General features: G+C 42.8%; 1 protein-coding gene across 12 annotated transcripts in view; it reads right to left on the reverse strand.

Annotated features, from left to right (window-relative positions):
* Ldb2 (LIM domain binding 2) overlaps positions 1-27571 on the reverse strand; it is a 297382-nt gene that overhangs the window by 155982 nt on the left and 113829 nt on the right. For all 12 annotated transcript variants that reach the window (XM_055624196.1, XM_055624194.1, XM_055624195.1 and 9 more), the window contains exon 2: positions 4364-4466. In XM_055624196.1, the coding sequence (XP_055480171.1) occupies positions 4364-4466 (103 nt within the window). The remainder of the gene's footprint in view (positions 1-4363; positions 4467-27571) is intronic.

Here is a 27571-nt window from a genome sequence, read left to right on the forward strand (position 1 = left end):
TATTGAGTTCAGGGATCAGCCCAAAAGTGCCCTTTCCTCTGAGGAAGGGCAACAAGATGATGTTTCCTATTTATTTCATGCCTCCCAAAATGTAACCAAGTTGATGAAATGCTCAGGAATCGCTACCTCCAAAACAGAGCTGTGCTTATGTTAAAGCAGCCTTCTTCCAGCTTTCCTCTTCTGGCTCAGACCATCAACACCGAAAGTGGGCGTGGCTTTACTAGGCAATTGAAAGCAGAAAGAAACGGGATCTTGCTGTGGCTGCATTTTGGCTGTAAGTGTAAAGCTGAGAGGCATTGTAGGCCCCCACCTGTCCAGTGAGCTTCAGCATCAAGCTCTGAACATTGTGCTCGGCAAGTCCCTTCCAGAAGGCCACCTTTTGGAATGCTCAAAAGGCACAGTGAAGCCAAAGCTGTTCCTTTTCATCCATAACAGACGCTGGTGTGTGTGCTACAAGTGGTCCTAGGTTCTTTGAGTATACTCCCTCATTTTGCACAACCCGGGATGGTAGTATTTCGGCCAGTCTTCCCATGAGGAGCACAGTTTCCACTATGTACACTACACGTTCCTGTGGATCTTGCACTAGCACCACTCCCGAGAAAATGTTTCTTGAATGAATTGTGAGACAGATACATATTTCCTAAAAATGTGGCTGGTGCTGGCTAGGTCTGCTAAGAAGGCTCCCAGCACCATGTCACTCAGATGATTGTGACAGTCATGAGAAGACAGAGCAGACAGCACAGATCTGCTGCATGTCTAAGAAAAGCAAGATCTTGGAGCGGTGGGTGTTGAACCTAACTTGGGGGTGTCCTCTCAGTACTAGACAGGGAAGGCACTAACAACCAATCACACTGGATTACACCCACAAAGCAGGCATGAAGGGGGCTTGAGGATATGTATCACTGACTTCCTGGGTACCCTGTCATGAATAAAAGCATCTGTAATTATTTGTGACCTTTCTATCTGTCACCAAAAACAGGCATACCGCCCCTTAATTAAGGGGCAATATAGGGACAGGGTGTGTGTGTGTGTGTGTGTGTGTGTGTGTGTGTGTGTGTGTGTGTGACAGAGAGAGAGAGAGAGAGAGAGAGAGAGAGAGAGAGAGAGAATAAAAGACAGTACACTGGCCAATTGACTTTGTAATTAACAGGCCCAAGGACTGGTGACACCCCACACCCAACCCCCACCAAACTGGACTTTCATATATCTCTTTTTACAGAATCAAAAAAATTTGTGGTGTTAGGATGGAGCCTAGTTGGTAAAGCGTCTGAGGTCTCAGGTTTGATCTTCAGCACTGCATAAAGTAGATATGGTAGCAGCAGACCTGTAACCCCAGCACCCACGAGATGGTTGCAGTCATCCATGACTTCCCAGGGAGTACAAAGCCAGCCTTGACTATGTGAGATGATGGCACAAGACAAAACAAAACAACAGACTCAAACTCACCTCCCTTTTGGCTCTAAGAGAGAATCACCTCCTATAGTCTGTTCCACCCTGGAGAATCTGCCTAACTAAGGGAGATCCACATCCCTGAAACCACAAACCTCTACTTTCCCTAAAAGGATTGCAGCGCACACAAGGCTCATCTACCCCAATTTCTACACTTGTCCATTCTCCACCTACCCACATTAAGAGCTACCGCTCTCCTAGGGCGGTATCTAAGATTTCCATAGACACCATGTATGCCCAGGCACATCCCTCTTGTAGCCGCACCCACCAGATAGAGTAAGTTTAGGTAGGCCGAACAGCAGGTTCTGGATAGACAGCTTTATGGAAGAAGGGACCACTGTGTCATCCAAAATGCAATCACTCACAAAATTATTATACTGCTGTTTTTTGTTCCTACTAGAGTAGATCCCAATATACCCTAGAGTATTTGAAAAGGGCATCAGAGCACTGACTATGTTTCAAGTTCACCGAGTGTTGATAAGTCCAAAGAGTTAAGGCTTGTTTTTGCCACCGATTCTACTTGATGAGCCTGACATTTCCCTAAATATTCACTTGTTCACTCACTCAAAATATTACTGAACACCGATTTGCACTGATGCATTCTTGCATCAGCCTGAGAATTCAGCACTCGGCAAAACCTCCACCCTCCTGGAGCCAACATTATAATAAAGAGTAACAGACAAGAAAAAAACACACACGCGCGTACTGCAGGATTAGGAGAGCTCAGAGACAGGATGGTTTATAACTGCAAGGATCCTCTAAAGACACAGATGAGGATGAGGAGAAAGGGTGTTCTAGTAAAAGCTGTAAAATTACCTCAGGATATTTCTTACTGCTTAGCATGAATAATTGGGGGCATTTTCCTACAAATAAATAACCTAAGAGGTAAGTTTTATTTTCCTATGAGAAATACAAAGAATTCTGCTCCCTGGCAGTCATTGAGGAAAACCCTCAGCTCTGAGCGCAGGGACAGCCAGACATCTTCCCAACCCGGCACACTATGCCTGTCTTCCAGAGTGGGTTAGGGTTGGGAGTATCACATAAGCAGCATGTCAGATGTTCTAGGCAAGTTTCATCTTCTCTGTATCCCAGTCCTGGGCTGTCAATCAGCTGTCACTCGTCCGAACATCAGCCAGGTGCGCACATCACCGGGCTGTCAGCGAAGCTGCTGCTGAGACTCGGCTCCAGCTTATCAATCATCTTTGTTTCTCTTCTCTATTCAGAAAATATTTTGGCTCAGAGAAACAAAGAAACCTGGGCAATGATGGTTCACAGTCAAGCATCTCCTCCTGTGCATGGACATATGACTTCTCACTAGCACAGATCCTGCCTTGCCCCGGGAGATGCCTGGGTATTGGGTTGACAGAGGGAAGAGAAAGAATCTGTCTTGTTGGCACAGGCTTTAAAACTGTAATCCCAGTTACTTTTAGTTCTCCAAGCAGACCCTTATAGATTCTTATATTATAACTGGCAAAGTGCAGGAACATAAAATAATGGTAACTCTGAGTTATCTATACTCTGCTTCAGAAAATAAACAAATGACTGAATGACTAAATAAGACAACTCAGGGGGCTATGACTGCTTGGGTGGAAATTAGTCAGCGTTGACTAGGAGCTGGGGAAGGAAGAGTTGCTGGGCTGCTGAGCTCACTCAGTTCTCTACACCTTCTTCTCTGGGGCCTGCGGTGGCTTGGGACACTCACAATGAAGAGATTGAACTCCCGTGAAGTAGGAATACCGGTGCTGACACCAGACACTTCAACAGATCAATGTCTGGCATACTGTCCCCCTTGTTCAAAATAGCCCACAACACCAAAACCTAAATAGATGCCCTAAAACAAGTTAGCAGCAGAGTAACAAACCAATGATGGGTGATTATCTCCTTTTCGACCCCACAAAGTCAATATATGCATATGTTTGCATGATAAGTTAATTTGTCATACTATAGATCCAGATAGGACCAGATTCTCCAAAACACCCTTATATTAAAAACAAAGACACATTATTCCCTGGTGGCTCTTGAACATATTCAGCCGCTACCAGTGTTTTGAACCGTGTTTATCATGAGTCTATCACCTATCAATTGTCAAGTGCTCTGAGCAGACTGTTCCATGCTGTGTAAGCTCCATCATTATTTCAAGGTTTGTGCCATGGGACTGTTTTCCCCTCTGACAGGTTCTTTCATATGAGCACTGCTGATTCTGAAAGCATGTCTCTCTCTGATCTAAGTGGACATTAATTGCTTTTGTGTTGACGTATCTACAGCTCTTGGTCTGATAGTACAAACAGCAAATCTGATGCCTGACAAGTCGGCTGAACCTAATCAGGACAGATCAGCTGTTACCCAAGGTGCCACTGGCTGTAATTTTGGGATCTTTACAGAGTTATCGCTTGCCAGAAAGACAAGGAACTATAATTCTGTCAACACTAATCCAGAACTGCACGTTCAAAGCAGCTGCAGCTTCTCCTGTGCTTGAGAAAAGAGAGCACGTGTCAAATAAATACCCAAGATCATGGATAAACCGGAATTAGAGGATGGGGTAGAAACTGTGATACGGGAATCTTTTTTTTTTTTCAAGGAAACTTCACAAGCAGAAGCATGAGCCCTCAGGGACAAAAAGAGGTCTCTGACAGGACACATACCAAACCCTCATCCATCTGCTGCCTGCTCTTTATTGGGCAACTTGGTGCATATTTGTTTCCCTTTCTAAATCAGCAAATACCCAAAGAGTCTAAGCCTTAGAAGGGAATCTCACAGTGATGACGTGGGCTGCCACTCGGCGACAGTGCCTTGGTGGGAAGCAAGTGTGTTGTCAGTGACAGAGGATTGTCAGCGTATTTTCCTCAGACTCCTGTGGTTTTCTTATAGTCAGAGAAACGAGAAGGAATATTAAGAAAATAAACTTCTTTCTTACTGTATCGCTTTGGTCCATCTTCCAAACAAAATGAAAGAGTTAATGTGGCATCATCTTCAAAAAATTCAGTGGCAAAGGCATCCCACCAGAGATTGTCACTGTCCTGCAAAGAGACAGGTCATTCATTTAACAGTCACAGGCAAAAGCAGCAAACACCTCAAAGAAGGCAGAGAAATGGTGGAGGTAACTCATAAAACAAACAACAAACTCAAAACCGTGGCTCCCTCGCATTGGTGTGTAAGTCTATCCTGGGAGGAGGCAGGGACTGCCTAGTCACTTTTCAAATTAATTGCTTCAAATGTGGCCCAAAGTCAGCTTCACTATACAAACTAACACCAATGAACCAACTCAACCAACTAAAAATTAATTTTTGAGGACATGCTTGGAGAGATTTTTAAAATGTTGTTCTGTAACGCAATGGCTGTGTCTTTATGTTTGTGTTTGTTTAATATGAATACATTCAGGATTCATATTGCTTTAATTGTTTTCATTTGCTGTCTGCTGTCTTAAGAGTCCATTTTTTGTCAGTAGAAAACACAATATTACAAGCAGGATAACAATGTTTTGGTGTTGTTTGTGATTTGATCAAATTGAGATGCCCATGGTTTTACGTTTTATACAATAATATCATTGCAACAGAAGGCCATTGTAACACACACACACACACACACACACACACACACACACACACACCTATGCAGCAGCAACTGTTTCATGCCTGTGAATTTTCTTAAGATTGCTTTTTAAAGCAATAACTCGCTTGACATTAAAACAGCTGTGAAAAATAGGAAAGTTCAGGAGAACGCAGGACCTCTACCCAGCGGTTTTGTGTTGAATGTTTCCCTTGTTCTTCTAAAAAAATACTTGAGGAATGCGGCTGGAGGTCACTCAAACTGCCCTAGTCCTCCGAGGGATGAGGGGTCCCAAAGCAGAGACTGATGCAGTGTCCAGCTTAAAGAAGGAGGCTAGGGTTCAATTCAACCCCAAATTCTTAAGCAAAGTCTTTCTCCAGAGATGGTCTGCTCTGGTGCCAGAGTGGAGGAAAGAAGGCTCTCAGCTGCCTGTCAGATGAGGTAGAGTGCAGAGTGGAATCACTACTTACTTTGCTCTTCTCCATGGTCCCCGAGGCTGGGGCCCTGGCGGAAACACTGCAAGCTCTCTACCAAGCATTAAGCTGTTCTGCTTATGATAACATTAAGTTGCTGTCACTGGAAGGCCTTAGGAATGAGCCTCCATTCCTTACAAGAACAATTAAGACTCCTGAGAAGATTGATGTCGCCCTCTCCCGCAGAAAGGAAGAAGCTCAGACAAATGAATGTTTCTGTCTCCTTCCTCTGGATTTCACCCAATAACCACATTACAGCCAATGCTTTTCCTTAAAAAACAGAGCAGTAAATACAAAACCACCCCAGGACCGTGCATAGACCCTCATCCAAACTACCGCCCTGCTCTCCTTTCTAAAAATATTTTATTGATAATTTACTAGGTTTGGTACTATAGAGCACACATTGAATAAGAAATGGATTGTACCCTCAAAGCCCACTAGCAGACCACGAAATGAGCAATGTAAAGACAGCCTTGATCATTTCTGAGATCCCCCCTTACCACCACGCAAGCTATATATTGTGGAAGTTTCTAGAACATTTAGAAGTTCATGAGTTTGGAAGTAGAGAAATCACTTTGGAAAATGAACTCCATTTGTAATGTAAACTCACTGGATTATCTGACTTTAAGTTGATGAAAGGAAAAAAGAAGCCACCCCTTAATGATATTCAATGCGTGACAAATGCTTTTCTGACTGCCTTTTCTGTGTTTTCCTATCTAATCCACAAATCTATTATTTTTCTTTTTATTTTGCGTACTTCTTCAGTATAAAGATTAGCTTCCTGGGATCAAAGGTTTTCTTTCCCTCCAGCATCCTCCAGCCACAGAATGACATCAAGCCCATGGTATTCTCAATAGAAGTTATTCCATGAACAAATGTAAGTATTCAGATTATTTTCTAGGCCTTGCAACTGTGAAAGCTAAACTTTCAGTAGGAAATTTAACTTACCAGGTATGCTCAGCCAGCATATGGTGGGGATAAGACTTAGAACTAGAACACAGGATGTCTCAGACTTTTCTCTGCCTCTGTACTCCTGTAGCTATCTGCCACATTTTCCTACCAGTCTTAGCTAGAGAAGGGGATTCGGAATTAGGAAGAAGGGAGGGATAGTGGAAACATCCGCCCCATTCTTCCTCCTGCTCTCTCCTTCGTAGTGTAGACTTGTTGCCAGGACTCATGCCCAGATTTGTTAGGTACTACGTCACTGCTGGGATTTCCTTCTGTGGACAAGGCTGTCCTTCCTACCTTTTAAAACGTGGGTGGCTTAACTGACTTAATTCTTATTGTAAATAACTACAACCAGAAAAGTTGTTGAAATAATGTCTACCTGGCAGAGTAGCTGTGTGAATGAACTAGGTTAGAGGCTGGAAAGTTCCCACAGATGTAGAATTCCATGTGGATCAAGAAAATGCCGTTTCTTTGCCTCTGTCCACCACCTCTACATCAGTCCTAGGACCCATGCCATGTTCAAAAGAACTTCATTAAAAATGAATTCTACCGAGTAATTTTGAATGTGTCACATTGCTTTTCATGTTTTACCCATTTGTAGCCCAGACACCAGGCCCCAGCATCTAGTTAAAGACTTGAGTGGAAACTAGAAAGCTTTGTTTTTGTCTTGATTAATAGTTGGAGATCTGTGGACTGGATCAGATCTCCACATCCATTTCCCTGCAGCTGACTCTTGGTCTGTGAGACAGCAGCTGCAAACAAAAATGAAGGAGACGTTAGGGCTGCTATGAGACTGTTGGCAGTTAAGGGTAGGACTAGGCTACATTAAGGTTGAGAACCATCTCTGGATAGCCTTACATATTCTCAGAAAAGCTTCCATGAGTGTGAGCACAAGTTGCAAAAGGCATATGACCATGTCACTTGATACAAACTAACTTCAGGAGAACAGGTTTACGACAAGTATGGCACATCAGCGGCAGCACCCAGAAACAATATTGTTACATGTCTTTAAAGAACACCCCACAAATAGGGATGGGGTATTTGACTTAATACTGACAAGCCTATAAAATACTGACTTTTTGACTGACTGGGTTTAAAAAACAAACAAACAAACAAACAAACAAACACCTTCTAATTGTACCCATACCTTATTATAACCCAATTTGGAAAACTCACTGAACAAAGCTGCCCAAAGAGCTTCACTGTTTGTTGAGTCTTTGTCCCTTGGCTGGTTTTCAACAGTCATAAAAACTTCTTGCTGTGTTTTCAGCCAGCAAGATGGTCTAGTGGATAAAGGCGCTCGCCATGCAAGCCTAACAACTTACATTCACTCCTGGAACCCAGAGAGGCTATTCCTGGGAGTAGTCCTTTGACTTCTACATGTGTGGTGGGGCATGAACACTATTGTTTTTATACAAGCACCACACTTGTGTGTGCCCACACGTACTCCTACTAATAACAATAATGATAACTGTTAAATGTAAACACCTCTGTTATATTTTAAGTTAGAAAAACACGAACGATCAAAGCTTTAAGAATAATTTTTAGTTATAGGGGTACAAATATTTGTATAAGGAAGAAAAAGAGCTTGAAAAAAGGCAAAATAAGAGTAAAAAAAATGATATTAAGCATAGCACAGTCGTGTCTTGGTAGTGCACAAGGATGCTGTCTGTGTAAAGCCCACACACCGAGAGCCCTGGGCTCAGAACGGGACCCATAGCCCAGTATTTCTAAGTGTTTTACATGCAATAAAACCCCTTATATTCATAACTGCCCTAATTGCCTCCAACGAGTGGAACTCACAGCCTTATGGGAATTTACGTCCTTAACCTCTGTGTCCCCCTAACTTGACTATATAAACTCTGTCTCTTAACGGCTTAATGACCTTTGCCAATCCACCACGCCAATCCTGTGTGTGTTTGTTGCTTTGGTAAGGGAATACTAACCCTGGTGGTCTTTCAGGACTGAGAAGAAAGCTGAGTGTAGTGACTGTTTGATAAATCCTGTTCTGAATATTCCTTATGGTCTCATTTGACACTTACATCACTCGTAAAGAAAAAAAAAAAGTCTAAATTCCAAAAATGTTAAGCTACTCAATAAACCTAAACAACAAGACCGTGGTGGGAAAGTTTATACACAGTGTTTCTGGTTCCAAATCTACACACTCTCTTCTCTCCAAATTCTGCTGAGATAGTGATTTTTTTCCCCACCTTGAAATGGATCACAGGAGTTGGAGCTAGCACTAAGCTGGCACGAGTTCAAGGATGCTTCTCATGAAGAAGCCTCCTCCTCCAGCCTTTTACGGTTTGGGGAGCCCCATTCACACATTTTTTTTTCTGGTGCCAACCTCCCTTTTCACTGCCTGCTACAGTTCCTGGGGTGGGGTGGCAATCTTGTAGATTAAATCGACGTACAGAAGAGGCTGCTGGGCCTTCCTAAAAATACCCCCATTACAGCCATGGTGACCCCTGCTGAAAAATCAGAACCCTTTGCAGAACATCTAGAATACAGACTGGTAGAAACCATCTATATCAGTAGTCCTGTGTTATGGTGTCATTCTCATGGCCTGGGAAATTTGGCAAACATCAAATCTTGTTTTCCACTTCTGATGGCCCCTGGGCTAGGGAAGCTTGTCAATTTAGACCCCACTGAAGTGCACAGGAAACTACTCTTGACTCACAGCCTTGTAGCATGCTTATACACAGTCTTGACTGTTGCATTCGGTACTGTTGCCTTTCTATCTCTAGCCAGATTCCTTCCTAGAAAGGAGCAACCAAGAGGTTAGCAAGAACCTGGGATGAACAGGAGAGATCCTACCATAGCTAATGAGGATATTCCAGGAGTACTGTAGGAGTCTGGGGATTTTGAGTGAGGAAATAGGGGATGTAGGCAGTGTTTCTATCAAAGCTGCATCCTCTCTCTCTCATACCACTCATGGTCACAGGCATGCAGGTTCAATGTTTGCACTGAGGCAGAAGCTTCAAGACTTGTCTCTCATGCACACTGCAAATCTGGAGCCAACTTTCAGGGATGGTTCCTTGTAACACATGAACATGCTATTGACCATATTCAAATGAGCCAGGCTTTACTTACTTTGAAGACTAGAGAGCAGAATGCAGGATGATAAAGATCTGAGGCCAATTATCCAGCACTGAGAAATACTCAATGACAAGTTGGATTCCTTTTTAATCAATTGAAATAATAAATGAATGTAAATGCCTAAGATCTCTATATCATACACTATGTTTTTCTCTTTCCTATGGTAGCAATTATCTCCTGAAAATCATGTGAATTAGAGCTATCCCAACTCTTATTTAAATGCATACTTAATTATTATATGTCTCAAAGACCGCGGGAGTGGTTCCAAAAACGCTCAGCAAGCAACTTCATTCTCCCCACTCTCTCTTCTCTCTGACGTCACTGCAACGCAGCAGCTTCTTGTCTTTGAGATCTGTGTCTTGTAGAGGCACTCTTCTTGTCATCCCTTGTTATAGTGTTTGTGAAATGGCGCGTGTGTGACATGTTGGTGTCCAGCAGGAGGCACTGTTTGGGGGAGGTTATATAACTCTGGGGTTGTGAGGTTTAGCAGGAAGATGTAGATCAGGAGGGGCAGGCTTTTGAAACTGATGCCCATTTCTGATTTGGGTCTGGCTATTTACTTTTTTATCTACTTTGATAAGCTGCACTATAGGTTCCTGTCATCACTGACCAAGCTTCTCCTTGCTACCACCTCATTTCCTGCCATGATGGACTATCCCAACTCTTATTTAAATGCATACTTAATTATTATATTATATGCAATTCCAATGTTTCCAATGTTCTAAGTGCTAAAATATATTACTATTCTCTTCTTTTTACACAAATTTGTTTTATTTTTATTACTACTTTATTTTTATTACTATTTTTAATTTATTACTAAATTAATTTATTAATTTATTTGTTTATTCTGTGTAGGGGAAAGGGCTCACAACTGCCCTATCATATGTGTGGATATCATAGAACAACATTCTGGGGTCAGTTTTCTCCTTTCTACCACATGGGTAGGCTTGCCATCATGGCTTTTGCCTGCTGAGCCATCTTGTTGTGCCCATAACTTTAAGGAGTGCTTGTTTATTAAGTTCTTGCTCTGTTGGGGATCATCCCTGAGGTTTTGTGCATGTTTTAGTCAAGTTCTCATCACTGTGATCCATGCCCAGTCCTCAACTCTCTGTTTACAGATCCGTCTGCTTTACAGACAGGGACTCTTTTTTTCTTATAAAATGTATTGATTTTATTTAAACATTCTCCACTAACAATTTCAAACATCTTGCCATCACAGCCTTCAGTGTTGCAGTGAGAACCTTGGTAGCACCTTTCCTGTAAGAGTAGGAATTTCTGAGGGACAGAGATCTGAAATGACCTGTGCTTAGGGAATATGCTGGGCTTTTCTTTGGTTCTTTGATTAGGGAGACCTTGGACTTCCTTATTAAAGACTTCTAGTGTGATGGATGGATGCACAGGTAGAGATGAAACAAAGAGAATCTCTAAGCGATGTGTTTCCAAGTGGGATCAATAGGGAGAGCAACATAATTACAAAGCAGAGCGTAGCTCTGCCAGGAGGAGGAGCCTCAACGTCTATGTGTCCAAGAGGAAGCAACAATGGAACAGAACCACCACAAGTGATGAGGTAAGAAAAACTGCCTTCCCTTGACCCAAAGGAGAAGCCAATGTAAAGGGCTTTGTTACCCAAAAGGTGGGACCCTTCTTGACATTCTCATAAGAAAGGAAGCACAAGTTCATTGTGGTCCTGTGTAGTGGCCCAGAAAAAAAAGAAGTCTTGAGTTTCCAGCACCCCAATTCACATGCAGATCTACCTGTGTACCTGTCACACATATGCACGCGCACACACACACACACACACACACACACACAGACACACACACACACAGTGCTTCTCTGTGGGGACCTGCCTTTTTTCAGCCAACAGGCACCTCCCATTCATGCTGCCGTTTTTGTATCTGAATTCCCTGCTTAGTGGTCAGTGAACATTTACAGGTAAAAACTGGTTTCCTTCCCCAACACTAGAAAGCTACAACAGCATACGACAACTTCCAGGTAAATAAACAGAAAATTAACTAGGACTGAAGACTGGCAAGGGCACCATTGTTGACAATCCTCATATATTTTAATTAGGTAAAAATACCATCGAAGCTCCTCTATCCTAAATAATCCCCCCTATGCATTTCAGCAATTAAAATTCTTATTCCTTTTGTCCCATTCACAGGTGAGCCCAAGTCTCACTGACAGCCAAGTCATACACCAGGATGAGAGACATGCTCATGCCAAATAGAAGAAAAAAATAATAATTCCTTAATTATATTTTTAAAAAATCCACAGAGGCATTTGCTTCCATCCCAGTTTCTCTCCTGTCCCCACTCTGTCCCTCTCCACCACCAAAAACACGACCGTGGTGCTGGGGATGCCCCCCGGCATCTTTAACTTAAGCACTGACAGGTTACGGGGGATTTTTGCCAGAGTAATTATTTTTCAATTCAACAATAATGAGAAATTACCATGGCAACCACTCATCACGTGGTACACATATATCCCCTCGAAAGAATGAGCCACACTTAGAGCATGTACTCCTTAAAAATGTGTGTGTGGTTTAATTAAAGTAAAACAGGTCAAAGTGGAGAGTGTTGTGAAGGGGTCTGGAAGCAGGAAGGCGGGCAGGCTGTTGACTGGCTTCAGTACCTTCTGTTCTAGACAGGAAGAATGTCTCATGACACCCTGTCTTGTGCATACACACTGGCGGCACTATGCTTATTTGTATCTTACCTTCATCTCACTCACTCCCATTTACACAGGTCAGCTAACCTCCTAAGACAAACTGAAGACACAGTGAGAGAGGTTACACTTGCCTTTCTAAATGTTTTTGTTGGTTCTGTCATTACACTGAGATAGGAGACAGAAAATCCCACCTTCCCAGCCCACCTCCCAGGGAAGCTGCCTTCTCTCCCTTATGACCTTCAGGAAATACTTGCAATGTGTTTTCCTGGACTGAAAGTTTTTATATTTTGGGGGGTGAGACAGAGTTACCCACTGTAGGGCTGAGGTTTCTTATGTATACCTCAAGCTGGCCCCAAGCTCATAGCAATCCTCCTGCATCCTGCTCCTCAGCTATTGGGGTTATGGGTGAGAGTGACCATGCTGGCTAAAACTTTCTGCTATCTTAATCCCTAGTTACCTTTTCTCCTAGCTTGGAAGTTTTAAAATAAGCCAGGTTTGTTCAGAACATGGTAATAACAGTGGACAAAGCAGAACTCCATGCTAGCCACTGTTCTGGATTCTTCCATATCACAGCTTCTCAGCGCCTGAGAGCAGAACCTTCCAATAAGTCTCCTTACTGAGCCCATTCCACAGATGAGGGAACCAGGACTCAGGCGTTCAGCATTTGTGGACAGTTACACAGCTATCCAGTTCAAAGAAAGGACTCAAATGTGGGGAATCTGGACACTCATAACCACTATATTTTAACATAGCTTTATTCAGATAACCAGCAAAATAACCTCAGTTGTTAAAACATGCAATCAATATCACATGTGTTGAATATGGGGAGCTTTTTCACCTCAAACAGAGAACCCAAAGTGAGAATCTCTATAACTCCTACAGAGTTTGTGAAAACACAGAAACAAAAGTACAGAGGTTGGACCACATTCTCTTTCTAGCTCCTAATGGCAGAAGTACGTAATAGATACAAGCAAGAATTTTAAAGCCCTTCTTCTTTTTCTAGTTCGTTCTCTCTCTCTCTCTCTTTCTGCCTCTCTCTCTCTCCCCCCATCTCTGTCTCTGTCTTTATTTCTGTTGTATTTATCTTTATGATATTTTAAGGGAAAGAATCTTCCATGTTTTTTTTTTCCTTCTGAAATTATCAACTCTGATTCATTTATTCTCAGCTAACCTGCATTTTATTTGACAGTAAATGTTTGCTATCAGTTTAACAGACATCTTAAAACTGCATGTGGCCGTGACAGTGAACTGTCCATGTCAATAGAACATTTTGGAATTTCATTCAAAATTCAAGGCTTTCCTTAGAGAAAATAATTGCTACTTTCCAACTCCATGCAAGTAAATATTTAGAAATGGTCCCAACCTCCAAGAGCCATATAGGAAACAAAACAAAACAAAACAACAACAGAAAACAAACAAACAAAAAAACTCAATACCAGGCACGAGAAACCTGTTTCGAGTTGTTGATAAAGAGAGCACAAAATTTCAAAACAATACATACTGTTGTTGGTCTTCATGACCTCTCAGAGGCTGAGGTAAGTCCCCATTTCTGAAGACAACATGCACATCAGACAAAAGCTCCAGAGGAGCTAAGCTAGATCTGACCTGAAAATCTCCTCTCTGAGGACTAGTCTTCATAGTACTGAACGATGTTATGTAAATTTCCAAAGGAAGAATTCAACCAATAGCCTACCCAGCTATGAAGCCTATGAACCGCAGTGGCAACCAGCATGGTACGAATACCCTAAGAAAGCAGTAGTGGCACTCAGATCTTATTGATAACCAACAGCTCTCTAATTGGACCAAGTTGGCACACTCAACAGGAAGGAAACCATGCCTTGTACTGAAAACGTGGCTGATTATCGGAGGCTAGTGAAGTCACGGATCTTAGAGGAGAACTTATTACTGTCACTCTACTAAACTAGCACGACACCTAATGGCATTTAAAAATTTATCACTACACCCACAGATAAGTGTGACTCTCTCCCCTCAAAGAAACTTTTCTGTGCAACAGATGGAGATCATTACAAGAAACTACAACTGGCCAAAACACAGAGAACAAGTGATTGCGGACTGTCCAGCCCCAGCGGATACATCTATAACACAGTTCCTGCACCTAGGACTCAGGAATCATCAAGGAAGATGAGGCAGAAGAAGTGCAACAGCCAGAGGACCAGAAAATATGCTGTGAGACTGTGTCTACTAGAAAAGACGAGAAACTTTTACCCCGTGACGCCTCAACCATACGGCTGCCTAAACAAAACCAGAACAAGGACAGCACCAAGAGATAAGCTAGAGAAATGGTGTTCCCCAAGGATGAGAACCATAATTGATTACCTAATACCATCAGGTCAGTCCTGAAATACAAGGAACAGTAAATGGACTGGGCATGCATGCACTGTGTGTGTGTGTGTGTGTGTGTGTGTGTGTGTGTGTGTGTGTGTGTGTGTGTGTAACAATAACGCAGAAAATGAATTCATGATCGAATTGGAGCAAGGGGCTGGTAAGTACGAGGGGTTGGAGAAAGAAAAGAGGAGATAGAAAAGTATGTAATTATATTTAAATTTAAAAGAAAAGTGACTCAAGGTCCCCTAGCAAGTAAGTGGGAACATGGGAATTTTCTGGACTCTTTCTGAAATTCATGTTCTTGTTTTGTGCTCAACCATGGCATTACACCCTGGTGTATTAGACATCCTGTCTGAGTGGCAGAGACCTCTGGTGAGGAAGTAACTAGTGTATATTGAGAAAAACTCACCACAGAATCATGGCCAGCGTTTTCTCACTCGACATAAGCACAAAGCAGCTGAGAACTTTTTAGGAGAACTTGCAAAATACAACAGTTTTTGTTTGTTTGTTTGTTTGTTTGTTTGTTTTCTAGGCCACCCAAAATGTATCAAAATAGTTGATCAAATGACAGGTACCATTCCTGGAATATGCACTAAACATTAGAGAACTATGCCAGGACTGAGGCCCCAGAAAGCTATTAGAAAAGAAAGCCCAAATGATTTTTCTTTGGGAGTGGGGGGAAATAAGAATTTTTTTTTAATGCACAAAGAAAACAAAAATAGAAAAAATACTCAACACATCTTGATAATGGTCCAGTGTCTCCTTTCCACCCTCTTCGCGAGGTTTTTCACTGGGTATCTTATACACAGGATACCCAAGTCTTTCCCAGACCCCAGCTTTTCTTCAGGACTAGAGCACTGCAGTCCCAGATGGCTGATAGCCTTCTGCACACGGGCCTCTCTGGCCAGTCACGGCCACAGCCAGACCCTCTAAATCATCACATTGCTCTAACTTTTGACAGTCCTTAGATTGGATGCCTCATTTCTTATACTCCCCATGGTCCTCACTGCTGCTTATGGTCTTGAACACAGAAAGCAGCAGGACAGAGATTTTGTCTTCTACCTAATCTCATCTTCCCTCCCTTCATAACTGAAAGAGGTTGGCTTTCCCACAGGCTCCTTCCTCCGGTCTCAGACCACACATCTCCTTCTAGAGATGTTATGGTGCTTTGGGCCAGTTATCATCCCCCCACTCGGTAGATACTTTCCTGAACTTGTTGTAGCTCTCTGCTCCTTGTCAATTCAATCTCAGGTCCCTTGTCATTTCAGATCAAGCAACCCATAGAAGCCAACTCCCTATGGTATCAGCCTGCTTTTCTCCAGGGAAGCACTTCATTGATTGGTTTGTTGTTTATTGCCTCATCTATGAGAAACTGGCTCATAAGTCCCTGTTTATACTTTACTATAAAGTAGAGAATGGGCGTTTTCTAAATGACTGCCTGAATAAATGAATATACAAAAAGTATGATAAACAATACAAATATGAAAAGATAAAAAAATGATAAAAACTGAAGTCACTGAAGAGAGAACTCTAATCTCCCTTTAAACTTCTAAAGGGCATCGTTTAAAGTGATGTTTACATGTGGCTTATAGCACCACAAGCACATTTGTACACTGTAATGTGGAGTGAAGACTGGTCAGAGAGGCAGAAAGGTAGCATAGAATGGAGAACAGCAGGGGCGCATATGTGAAGGGGATTCCTACAAAGCATTGTTAGGCAAGATGCTAGGTGGTGAGACCTCACTGTTCAAGATGGACAGGGGTTTGGCATGGTGTAGCTTGATGCAAATTCATAATAGACTACCAAGGACTTACCAGAATCTCTATTCTGTTGAAATATTTAAATAAATACAGGCTATGAATTAAAAGAATTAAAAATATTCATGCCCTTTGACTCATTAATTCTATCCCTGGGAATCCATCCAAAGGACATAATCCAAAAATATGTAAATGCTTTATATGCAAAGTTATTCACCATGGGAGTACTCAGAATAGGAAAAAAAAAAAAAAAACAGGAACAATGTGCTTATCCTACCATGGAGGAATGATTCAAGAAATTATATGTACTCTAGAAAAATAATAGAAATTTTAAAAATATTGTTTACATATAGCTTATAGCACCATAACAATATGTGTACAATATAATATAAAATGAAGAAGACTGGCTGGAGAGGAGAATGGTAGGACAGAATGGAAAACAAAACAGCGGAAGCACACATAGGAAACAGGAAAAACAAAAACAAGCCAGAAAGAACATTGTCAGGCAAGAGGATCAAGAGGTGAGACCCCACTGCTGAACACAGCACTCACTTCGGGCACAGAACTTAGAAAAATAATTCTTGAACTGACCATGAATCTCCCTGGATGCTAGGTTTTATAGTACCAGGAAGTGCATGAAGTGAAAGAAAACCAGTGATATTGCCCAGTGCTATAACCTGTGTGTTGCCCAGATTTCCACATTGGTGCAACTGTGAAATGGTGATTATAGAAGGGATTTCATGCATGGTACTATAAGCCTGGCCAGGATGAATCATTTGATACATAGTATTGTGACAATTTATTTTTTACATGTAAAAAATAGATTATATCTCTAGTAATCAGTATGTTCTATGGAAATAAGCATATGCATGTAGAATATAATAAATTTCAAGCTCCTAGTAGAAAATAGAGGAGAATATCTGACTTTTTGACCTCAGAAAGGTTGGGCATTCTAAAAATATATCAAGGGGACAAACCATGAGATACAAACAATCCCTTTTTCCTATCTCAAAATATTAACAGTTGAAATGTCAAAAGACTTGATGTACAATGTTGCAGTATAAGTTATTATACTTGATGAGGACCGTCGCTTACCACAAATAACAATCAAAAATTAAGTTAGTATAAAAAAAGCAGGGGATATAAGCATGACATTCCAATAACATAACTCAAAAGGGTCAAATAAAGCTGTTCTGGGTAATTAAAAAATGATGATAAAGCTAAGTGACTGCCTACCCACAACAGTGTCATTTTTTTCCAGTAAAATCGTGTGTTGGCAGACAGGTGACAAATCAGGGATTCTCTAGTACTGTGCTTCTCGTCACTGTCTCTAAGACCGCGGGAGTGGTTCCAAAAACGCTCAGCAGGCAACTTCATTCTCCCCACTCTCTCTTCTCTCTGACGTCACTGCAACGCAGCAGCCTCTCGTCTTTGAGATCTTTGTCTCGTAGAGGCACTCTTCTTGTCATCCCTTGTTATAGTGTTTGTGAAATGGCGCGTGTGTGACATGTTGGTGTCCAGCAGGAGGCACTGTTTGGGGGAGGTTATATAACTCTGGGGTTGTGAGGTTTAGCAGGAAGATGTAGATCAGGAGGGGCAGGCTTTTGAAACTGATGCCCATTTCTGATTTGGGTCTGGCTGTTTACTTTTTTATCTACTTTGATAAGCTGCACTATAGGTTCCTGTCATCACTGACCAAGCTTCTCCTTGCTACCACCTCATTTCCTGCCATGATGGACTATCTCCTCTGAAACGGTTAGCCCAAATAAGATTCCCCCTTTAAGTTGCTTCTGAAAGATGTTTTGTCACAGTGATGAGAAAAGTAACTAATAATACCTCAAAGAAAAGAGAAAGAAACCTCTGTTCCCTGTCCTTACTCAGAGCAAATCTTTGATTCCGCATCCAGTATCAAAGAGGGTTTCTACATGGGTTAGTACTTCTGTGCCTGGTAGGTGGGTAGGAACTCTCAGGCCTATCTTGGGACTCCTTCCCAGAATAATCAACTCTCATCATTGAGAGCCATTAACACACCTGTATCTCTCTCACACACACGCACACTCACGCACACACATACACAGAGAGAAGACACAGGGAGAGAGCGAAAGAGAGCACACACACAATGTGCTGTTTCATCTTAAGTTATATAAAGCCCATACAGTTACTCTCTCTGTAAAACCTCTCCTCATTTTTCACAGGCTGTCCACACGTACAGAGGCTGATTTGCCCCACATTGTCCTGTCCACACCCCACCTCTGGAGTACCACTGCCCCATCTATCCACACATGATTGTTCCGCACAACTGAGGTCAGCGCCTGCTAGAGAAACTGGTATTCAAGAAGTATCCTTTCGGTACTTAATTAATTTTTGTTGGAAGGGATCAATGCTGGAGTTGTAATTTCCCATACAGCACCTTCTTTGTTGTAATGTGCCTCGACCAAACAATTTTATATGTGAGAAAAGCACAACTTGGGGAAGTTAGACAATTTGTTCAAAATTACCCAATAAGCAAGAACTAAAGCACTAAATTCTGAAGAACGATTCAACTCAATGAGTGTACTTATATTTTGAGTAAAATTGTATGTAATAAAATAAAAAACATATGATAAAGAGCATATGACAAACATATGTACATTACCTGCATATTCCTAGACTTTATGTTTTCCTACCGGTGTGAAAATAAGAACAATAAGAGGTACTACATCTTTTCTCTAGAGTAGGAAGAGTACGTTGCTTTCCAATACTAACAGACAAAAGGAGCTAGAATTTACAAATGATAAGATAAAGTTCAGGAACGGTAAAGATTTTGATGAACTCCACTTGCTAACGAAAGCAAAATTTAAATTCACAGCTTTGGGATGGTCAATTTTGCATTTCCATTCGACTGAGCCATAGGCACTCGGACATTTGTTATTCTGAGTGTGTCAACGAGTGCTTTTTTGTGAACACTTGCTGACCTGTTCAGAGCAAACCCTCTCTCCATAAATGGACATCACTCAAGCAACTGAAGAATGGATAGAACTAATATGCTGTCTAGGAAGTAACCCCAGGGCTGACACAGCTTGCCTTGCAAGCACAGGGACCTGAGTTCAAACACATTTAAAAGCTAGTTGTCGGGATGGAAAAGCTGGCTCTGCAGTCAAGAGCTCTGACTGATCTTCTAGAAGGCGCAGGCTCAATTCTCCACACTCACAGTGGCTAACAACCATCAGTTACTCCAATTATAGAAAAATGAGACTCTTTATGCTCCCATACAGGTGCCAAGAATGCACAGAGTACACAGGTATACTTGCAAACAAAACACTCATACATATAAAAGATTAATAAATCCAGGTGTGTTGGTGCTGTGGATCTCTGGGGTTCGTTGCCTAACCATTCTGGTCTACTTGGCAGGCTCCAGACCTATGACTAACCCTGTGTCGAAAAAGAAGAGTGAAGAACAAGAAAGAAAGAAAGAAAAAAAAGGAAAAGTGTGTAGCACCTAAGAAATAGCATACATGTGCATACATATATATGTGGACATTAACATGAATGAACACAAACACACATACATACACACACATGTACATACATACACACACTCAATAGATACCTATCTGTATGTATGGGTGTTTTATCTGCAGGTATGTCTGTTCATTACTTCTGTGTCTAGTACCCATCATGTCTCCTAAAATTAGAGTTATATATGGTTGTGAGTCTCCATGTGGGTGCTGAGAATAGAACTCAGGTCCTCTGCAAGAGCAGCTAGTGATCCTCACTGCTGAGCTGCCTCTCTAGCCTGGTCTCGAACTATCTGACTACTCGAGCTTAAACTTCGCTCTTGCCCTGCTCATGTACTCCAACATATTATTATTGGATTTTGTGTCTCTTGGTCATCTGGCTCTCTTGAGTTACCTGCAGGGCTTGGGATTTATCAGTCTCCATCACAGTATGAGACAATCCCTTATCATAGAGATACCTTCTCTTGGGTCTGTTTCCTTGGAGAGCCCTAACACTGTGGTATATGCCTAAGCCCTGCTACGTTACCATTCTCTGTATTAAGTAAAGATGGAACTATTTTCCTCCAGGTAAAGAAGCAGCATTAATTATCAATAGTGTGTGGCGAGGGACTCACTCACACATTTCACTGCATGTTATTTGCTTTGTTCCAACATCTCAGAAGCAGCTCTCTTCCCTGTTTGTTTACACGTTACAAAAAAAAAAAATCATACTACAGGATGGGTACAAAAAGAGAGGCAGCTTGGGAGTTTCAGGAGCCGGGCTGGCTCTGTAACTATGACCTGACTGTAGGGATAATCTAGGACATGCCATCAGTTCTCTCTAGAGGGAGAGGCCATTTCTTCACGTGAAAAATGCAGACTACCTAAACCTAACTGGCCCTCAGGATGTGTGAGATTTGTGTGAAATTTGTTGAGGATTGTTGCTTGCAGTGCCTCTCTTTCCCAAACCACGAGAAGACGGGAGGCAAAGGAAACTGGGATTCCAAGCTGATGACCTTAGTTTGATGAGGTGGGGGGCACATTGTGGAAGGAGATACTATGGTGCCTTCATCTGTTCCTTGTCCAGCCATTTTAACAGAAGGCTAAAAATGATTCCCACATAATAAAGGGAATTATACCACATGATTGTACAAGCTTGGAGAGTAATTCCAGCACAGGAGCAAGTGATTATACATTGAAACAAATTAATCCCCCCCCCAAAAAAAAGTAAAGGGAAAAACAAACACAACTAAAGACCCCTCGAATCCCTTAGAAATGCTGCTTAATAAAGCAAACTGTTTTTTCCTATAGAATTTCAATCGAGGAACATTTTAGCCACATAGAAGCAATTAGAGGCATCTATAATTTCAAGAAAACACAAAACCAAGGACAAACAGGATGACTTTGTAACAAGAGGCCACTTCTCATATCCCTGGCACCAAACCACAACATGGAATGGCTGAAGGGCTTGCACACCGGCGCATGGCTAAGATCAGCAGAGACAGGAGTCCCAGAAGTCAACTCTGCTTCGCCTCTCTGCTAGAACACAAAGAACATAATGCTTCCAACAAAGTACAGGCCAGGCGCAAGTTGCCAAGCAAGGACAGCCTCCATGGGTGGCCCCACTGGCCCTCTATGATTTAATGAGAAGAAAATGCAAGGTCTGGCTTTGCTCTCTTTGGCCTTGCAGAGAATGTGGCCCCATTCCTAAGGCTGGATTTGATCAAGGCTGCATCCTCCCCGCACCCCCCGCCAGCCATAAACATCTAATGTAATTTTCAGTGAGCAACATTCCTCACAGTGGAAGCACATAAGTCACTCGCCTGCAGCTTGGAACTCTTCTTGCTTCAGAGGACAAGAAACAGGACCAGCCTGTCTTGCTGACATCATTTCACACCACTTGGCCCCTTGTTTCCCTCGCTAGAGAGATTTCTTTCTGTTTTCCAAACACCACATGCTAACTTCTTCTTCTTTGGGGTCCAGTGGCTTGTCCTTCAAATCTTCAAGCTGTGTCCTCTTTAATAGTTAAGATCCAGATGTGGTGTCATCTCTGAGAAGTCTTTCTCAGCACCATCTAGTTGAGGTGGGTGTAGTCACTGTCCCCTGATCCTGATTTACTTCCGCTCAGGAGCTCAGGACTGTTCAAAGAGATCTGCGCCATTAACATGTCCTTATGTCTGTATTCTGGTTTAACCTGACCCCCTCCACCGCCTCTGCTCTAAACCATAGACTTCCAGAAAGCAGAAGTTTTGTGATTTCGTTGGCTTTCCATTATATTCTCAACTCCTTGCACATTTCCGGCAGAGAATGTGTGCTCAATATGATCAGTATTCTGGCAGGATGGCTCAGGGGGTAGAGATGCCTGTCACTGGACCCACAGGTTAGCAGGAGAGAACTGACTTCAACGTGTGCACGTGTGTGGGGGGGAACATACACACTCACAATATAAATAAAATCTCAAGAAAAACTAAAATAAAATTAAAATCAAATAAATAAAAAAATAAAATAAAAATAAAAATACTCTCAGCAGGGCCCTAGAGAGATGTCTCAGTGATATTCTTGCAGGGCACTCTTGTTCAGCCCCCAGCACCCTCATCAGGTATCTCACAAACCCATCGGCTTCAGGGAGATGGGATGCTTCCGGCCTCCACATACACTTGCACTTCCAAGCGCCTACACACACACTGACACAAACATATACATAACTAAAACCAATCTTAAAGGAATAGTATGAGTAGAAGTAGATAGAAATGTGGATTGCTCGTGGTTTCCAAGGCCGTGGAAAATCTGCTGTAGCCAAGAATCTCTTTCATTTTCTTCGACTTTTCCAGCCCGTTGAGTTCTAAGTGTTCTCTGGGCTCTGAGATTGTGGCGGTGAATTAGGTCTGTCCTCTACCCACGAGGAGGAATTCAGAATGAAGATAGAACGAAAGGGAAGGAAGTGCCCCTGTAAGTCAGAACCAGGGCTGAAGCCTGTGCTACCTCAGCGGGGGTTGGAGCCTCAGCAAGGGATTGCACAGGTTCTCACTGTGAACCGCTCTAGGCACTGCCCTCAAGGTGCTGTAGTAGGGTGCATTAATCTAAGTCCAGGCTCTCACTCCCATCACGATCAGGGATAAAGGTGTCAGCAGGGCTGCGTCTTGCAGAGACCTTAGAGGATGTATCTTTTCAACAGCTTTTCCTCAACTTCTGGACACTGCTGGCTGTCCCTGCTGTCTCTTGGCTTCCAGACTCATTGCCCCAGTGTCTACTCAGTCATGAGCTCCTGTGTGTGTGTCTGTTAGTTTCTTACCTCCTCCTGATATTTCTCCTACTCCTCTCTTCCCTCTAGCCATACTGAGCCAAACTTAAGACCTCGTTCTCACATATGGGTGAGGGCTCACCACTGAGCTACACATGTACTTTTTTTTTTTAATATGTACTATTGTTTTCTTCTCTTATAAAGACACTAGTGGGCAAAGGATGAAGTTCAACCTTTGGACATTTCCTGTCAGAGAGTAGGTGCTTAATATCAGTTGGATGGAAGCAGCGGGTAAAGATGCTTGCTGCCAGGTCCTTAGCATGCATGAAGCTCTGTGTTCAATCCCCCACCCCCACATAAAATAAGGCGTAGTGATGGTAGTGTGCCTGTCATCCTGACACTGAAATTAGACACAGGAAAATCAGGAATTTCAACATATACATCTACAAAGACTATGAGTGCAGCCTGGACTATATGATAGCCCTGAGACTTTGTCTTTAAAAAAAAAACAACAAACAAACAAGTAAACAAGACAGGAATGTCGTCACTGGTCCCATCCTAACACAATTGTGTCTGTCCTATCTACAGTGGAGCATGGGTAGGATTATTCATCAAAGAACAGAGCCTCGCTTGCTACCCAGCCTCCTTCCTATGTGGGTGGCAGAATGGGAGTGAAAAAGGCCATCAGACAAACCCAGGACATGCATGCTTAGAAAGAGCAGTTTGTTTCTCATAAAGCCATAAAAAGGTTTCAGATAACACATTTGCTTCAGAAAGGACAGATTTTTAAATGAGGCTGATTTCAACATGGGGCGTCCTGTGGTGCACTTAGGGAGGAAAAGCAAATTGCAAACCCATCACTCATCCGAGCAGCCAGGGGCTGCTAGCAGTTCAAGTCCAGGACCCCGAAGCCAAGCACTAAGATGCTGCCTCTAACTCTCTACCCCCCACAGCTAGCCAGCCAGACTGCAGCATTAGTTCCACCATGTTCCCCTGAAACGGCGACACAGGGAAGACACAGAGTGAGCTTTGTGAAAAGCTCACAGTTCTTGAAACAGCCCTGCCATATCGAAAAACAAGAAGCAGGGGGTGGAAGGTCGGGTTCTCCTGCACTAATTTTAGGACTGGGGTGACCCTGGGTGTCGCTATTTGTACTCTCGGACATGTCTGTCATGTCCGAAGACACTGATATTCAGGCCGGCTTGCTGGATGTTTTCCCCTTGAGCTCCGCTACCTTCCTAGACTGTGAAAGGTGATAGTGGCACAGCTACACCTACCTGAAAGCTGTGATGACTAACCGAAAATGTGATGGGAGAAAACACTTCATAATGGTTGGCATTATTATTTTCCATTCAACAAAGAATAAATGGACTCTGTCTCTGTCAAACTGTGCACCGTGATAGGGTGAAGTAATACCTGAAGTGGGGGTGCCCCCCACCCCTGCAGGTTGAAGCAATGCAAGCACAAATTCACAAGCACCTTTAATGGTAAGAGTGGGGGCATAAGATCCAGTTATCAGCATATCACATGGCTCTTATCAGCCAGGCTTGGCGCTGGAGTTTCCTGGCCAATGCACATCAAGGTTTTAATCCGTCCACTTTCCCCTTCTGTGTGAAGGAGTCTGGTGAGGTGCTGTGCAGGCATTAAGAGGAGCCCCTCTCCTGGGTGCTGGTAAGCTATGAAGGAAAGCACCAGCCTGCCTCTGAGTGACCTCCTCTTCAGGGAGATGTGGGCTACATGGGACCAAATTTGGGCCAAGACAACAAAACTGCAACAGATGAGGAGACTTCAGAGATGGTAGAGGAAGAGAGCAGTGAACTAAATAGAACAAAGTGAAAATTCAGTGTTGCTGCTTGTAAGCTATGAGAACTTGAACTACTGAACCTCCAAACCCATTAGTTTCCCCATCTGTTGACAGGCATTGAATTACCACCTCACAAATCTGGTTTGGAAATCAAATAAGAAAGTACTAATGAAGAGGTTAGCACAACAACACAAGTAGCGAGAGAGACCTGACGAACTGCTGTTATTGGGCAGCAGACAGAATTAAAGTACAGAAAGTCAAAATGCATATCCTGTCCTTTTGCTCAAAGTCTCAGCCAGTATCTTCCAACCAGAGTAAATGACAGTTCATAGTCTATAGTCTACCATAAGAGAAGTCTTGCAGAAGAACAAGGTTAGGTTCCCAGAGTCCACATGACAAGTCTGGGAACTCCAGGATCAAGAGATTTGATGCCCTCTTCTGGCCTCCCCTGCTACTGCATGCACATGAAGCCATACACGCTACTAAGAAAACACTCTCATACATTCAGATTAAAAATTAATTAAGCAAATAAATTAAACAGAGTAGTCTATGAGCTCCTCTACAATCTCCTTGCTCATAGTCAAATCCCTGTCTACCTGGCATTCCCTCCCCATGTGCACTCCGCTCCAGGAGCCTCTCGGTGTGCCTTGTTCAATCAACTACAGATTGTCTTTGAACTAGCCAGCCCTCCTGTAGAGGACAAGACAGCACGGTGATGGCAAAACCTGGATACAGGAGCAGTTCAGAGTTCAACTACTCTGTCTGAATGTCAGCTCTGAAGCTTCCCTGGCTAAGGGCTTGGGACAAGTATTATAGAAAACTATGAAACATTCTCTCACAGGTGTATGCCGAAAGCCAGATGTAGAGTGTCTATAATCTGCTTAGTTGTCTCGCCGACATGTCATTCAAGGACACATCATATCTAATTGTATATCAAGTATACATCATATCCAATTCTATCCAAAATCGAAGTAGGAAGAAAAAAAAAAACAGTAATAGTCCCACTCCACCACAGGGAAATGGGAAGCAACAACAGCTAAATGAGATAGCGCCTGAACTGGCTGTAGAGTCTTTTCCTCTGTGCAGTGCACCAACAGTTTCCAATCCAGGGTCAAGCAGACAGGAGTTCACCTATTCACATGTCTGTGTGCTGTCTTTATGGGCCCTGCACTTTATTTGTCCATGAAACCCATGAGCACCCTCCTGGCCCACACTGCAGAGACATATGGACAGACTCTGCCAACAGACGAAGGTGTTCAGCTTCCCGGGAGCCTGCATTGTTTAAGCTGGCTCACAAAATAACTCAGGTAGAGACTTGGAAATGCTTCCTTGGTGACCCCAAGCTTTTCTCTAACGCTTATCCTTCCGATGCATCTGTATGTATAAAAAAACACAGCCTGATGCCTGGCAGTGTGGCTTATTGGCAATGGCCATTCCTCCTGGGAATGTACAACAGTCTCAAAGAGGCCAGTGCAGGGGCAGAGCAGGTCAGCAGCGTCTCCTTATTAGGGTAGGTTTCCAGCCCTCACAACCGTGCACCAAAACCAAATCATGCTTTGCTTTGCTTGGTCAACGATCGTCTTGTGGTCTGAAATGTTCAGGTGCAGAGATTGCCAGTGGGCAGAGAAATTCCTGAAAAGTGTATCATAGACCAGTGCTCCTCACAACCATGGTGTTTTTAGGTCTGCTTTATAGCCAATGCCAGCTAACATTAGACTTGATTGACAGCACTAACGCATAACTGTACTACAAAAACTGCACTTCGTGGTGGTGACAGAAGCAGGAGCTTATTGTTGCCTGAACCTTTTCACAGATGCCAAGAACCAATGCTGAGCACTCTCCCTGGGTGGACCACTGTAGCCCCATCAATTGTATTAGGAAAGAAACACCATTTGACAAACGAGGAAACTGAGCACTAGTTAGAAGCATGAGACTCAAGCGCACAGAGTTTTCACTGCAGACAAGGCTCATATAACCATTGTTTACCAATTGGTTTGTTCCATGTCTGGTATCTGGGTTCTGGCACTGGAAAAACTGATAAGGCACAGTTTCTAAGGGCATATCCAGAAGTTGGGGGATTTAGCATGCTCATCTCCCCGGTCTTTAGAGGAGGAAAGGGAAGGATCTCTTTGTGGGGTCTCAGAGGCTGGTCCCAAGGAGTTTTTGGTGAATGACTTCAGAATTTGTACTTGTTCCTTTTCATGCTGAGGAACAATGTGGCTAGCTGACAAGCTCATTCCTCCCCATTTCTCTAAATAGGATTACCCCCAGATCTGCCATATTCCCGACTAGGGGTGTCCCATGTACCCCACGATAGCTATTACTGCAACAGAACACAAAACCACACACTTATTTAAAGTATTAGGAGGATCTTTGGCAAATTATGTTGTAACTTGATCGTGATATACTCAGGCATGGACTTGATAGGTGGCAAGGCTGTGACTCGGTGACAAGATGATTGGCATGCCTGGCTAGGTGCTGCTTCTGTTTCTATTCTCTTTTAGAGGAAGCATTAGGGAAAGAAGATACCTGCTCTGTAGCATAGCTATGACTCCACCTCTCTGCTTGGACACCTTCATAGCATCTGGCTTGCTCTGATTCAGTGCTGTTCTTTTCTAACTGAGAAACAGAATCGCTTTCTAATTCTTAATAATGGCACAGAAGCACGCTTATGGTTAAATGGATGAGGTCAACCTATACATACACACAAACATGCGTATTTACTAACCTCAATTTTATGGTAATATTTCCTTTGCATAGCC

The sequence above is a fragment of the Psammomys obesus genome, unplaced genomic scaffold (genome assembly GCF_907164565.1).
Source record: "Psammomys obesus unplaced genomic scaffold, mPsaObe1.curated_primary_1811, whole genome shotgun sequence".
Taxonomy (NCBI): Eukaryota; Metazoa; Chordata; class Mammalia; order Rodentia; family Muridae; genus Psammomys; species Psammomys obesus.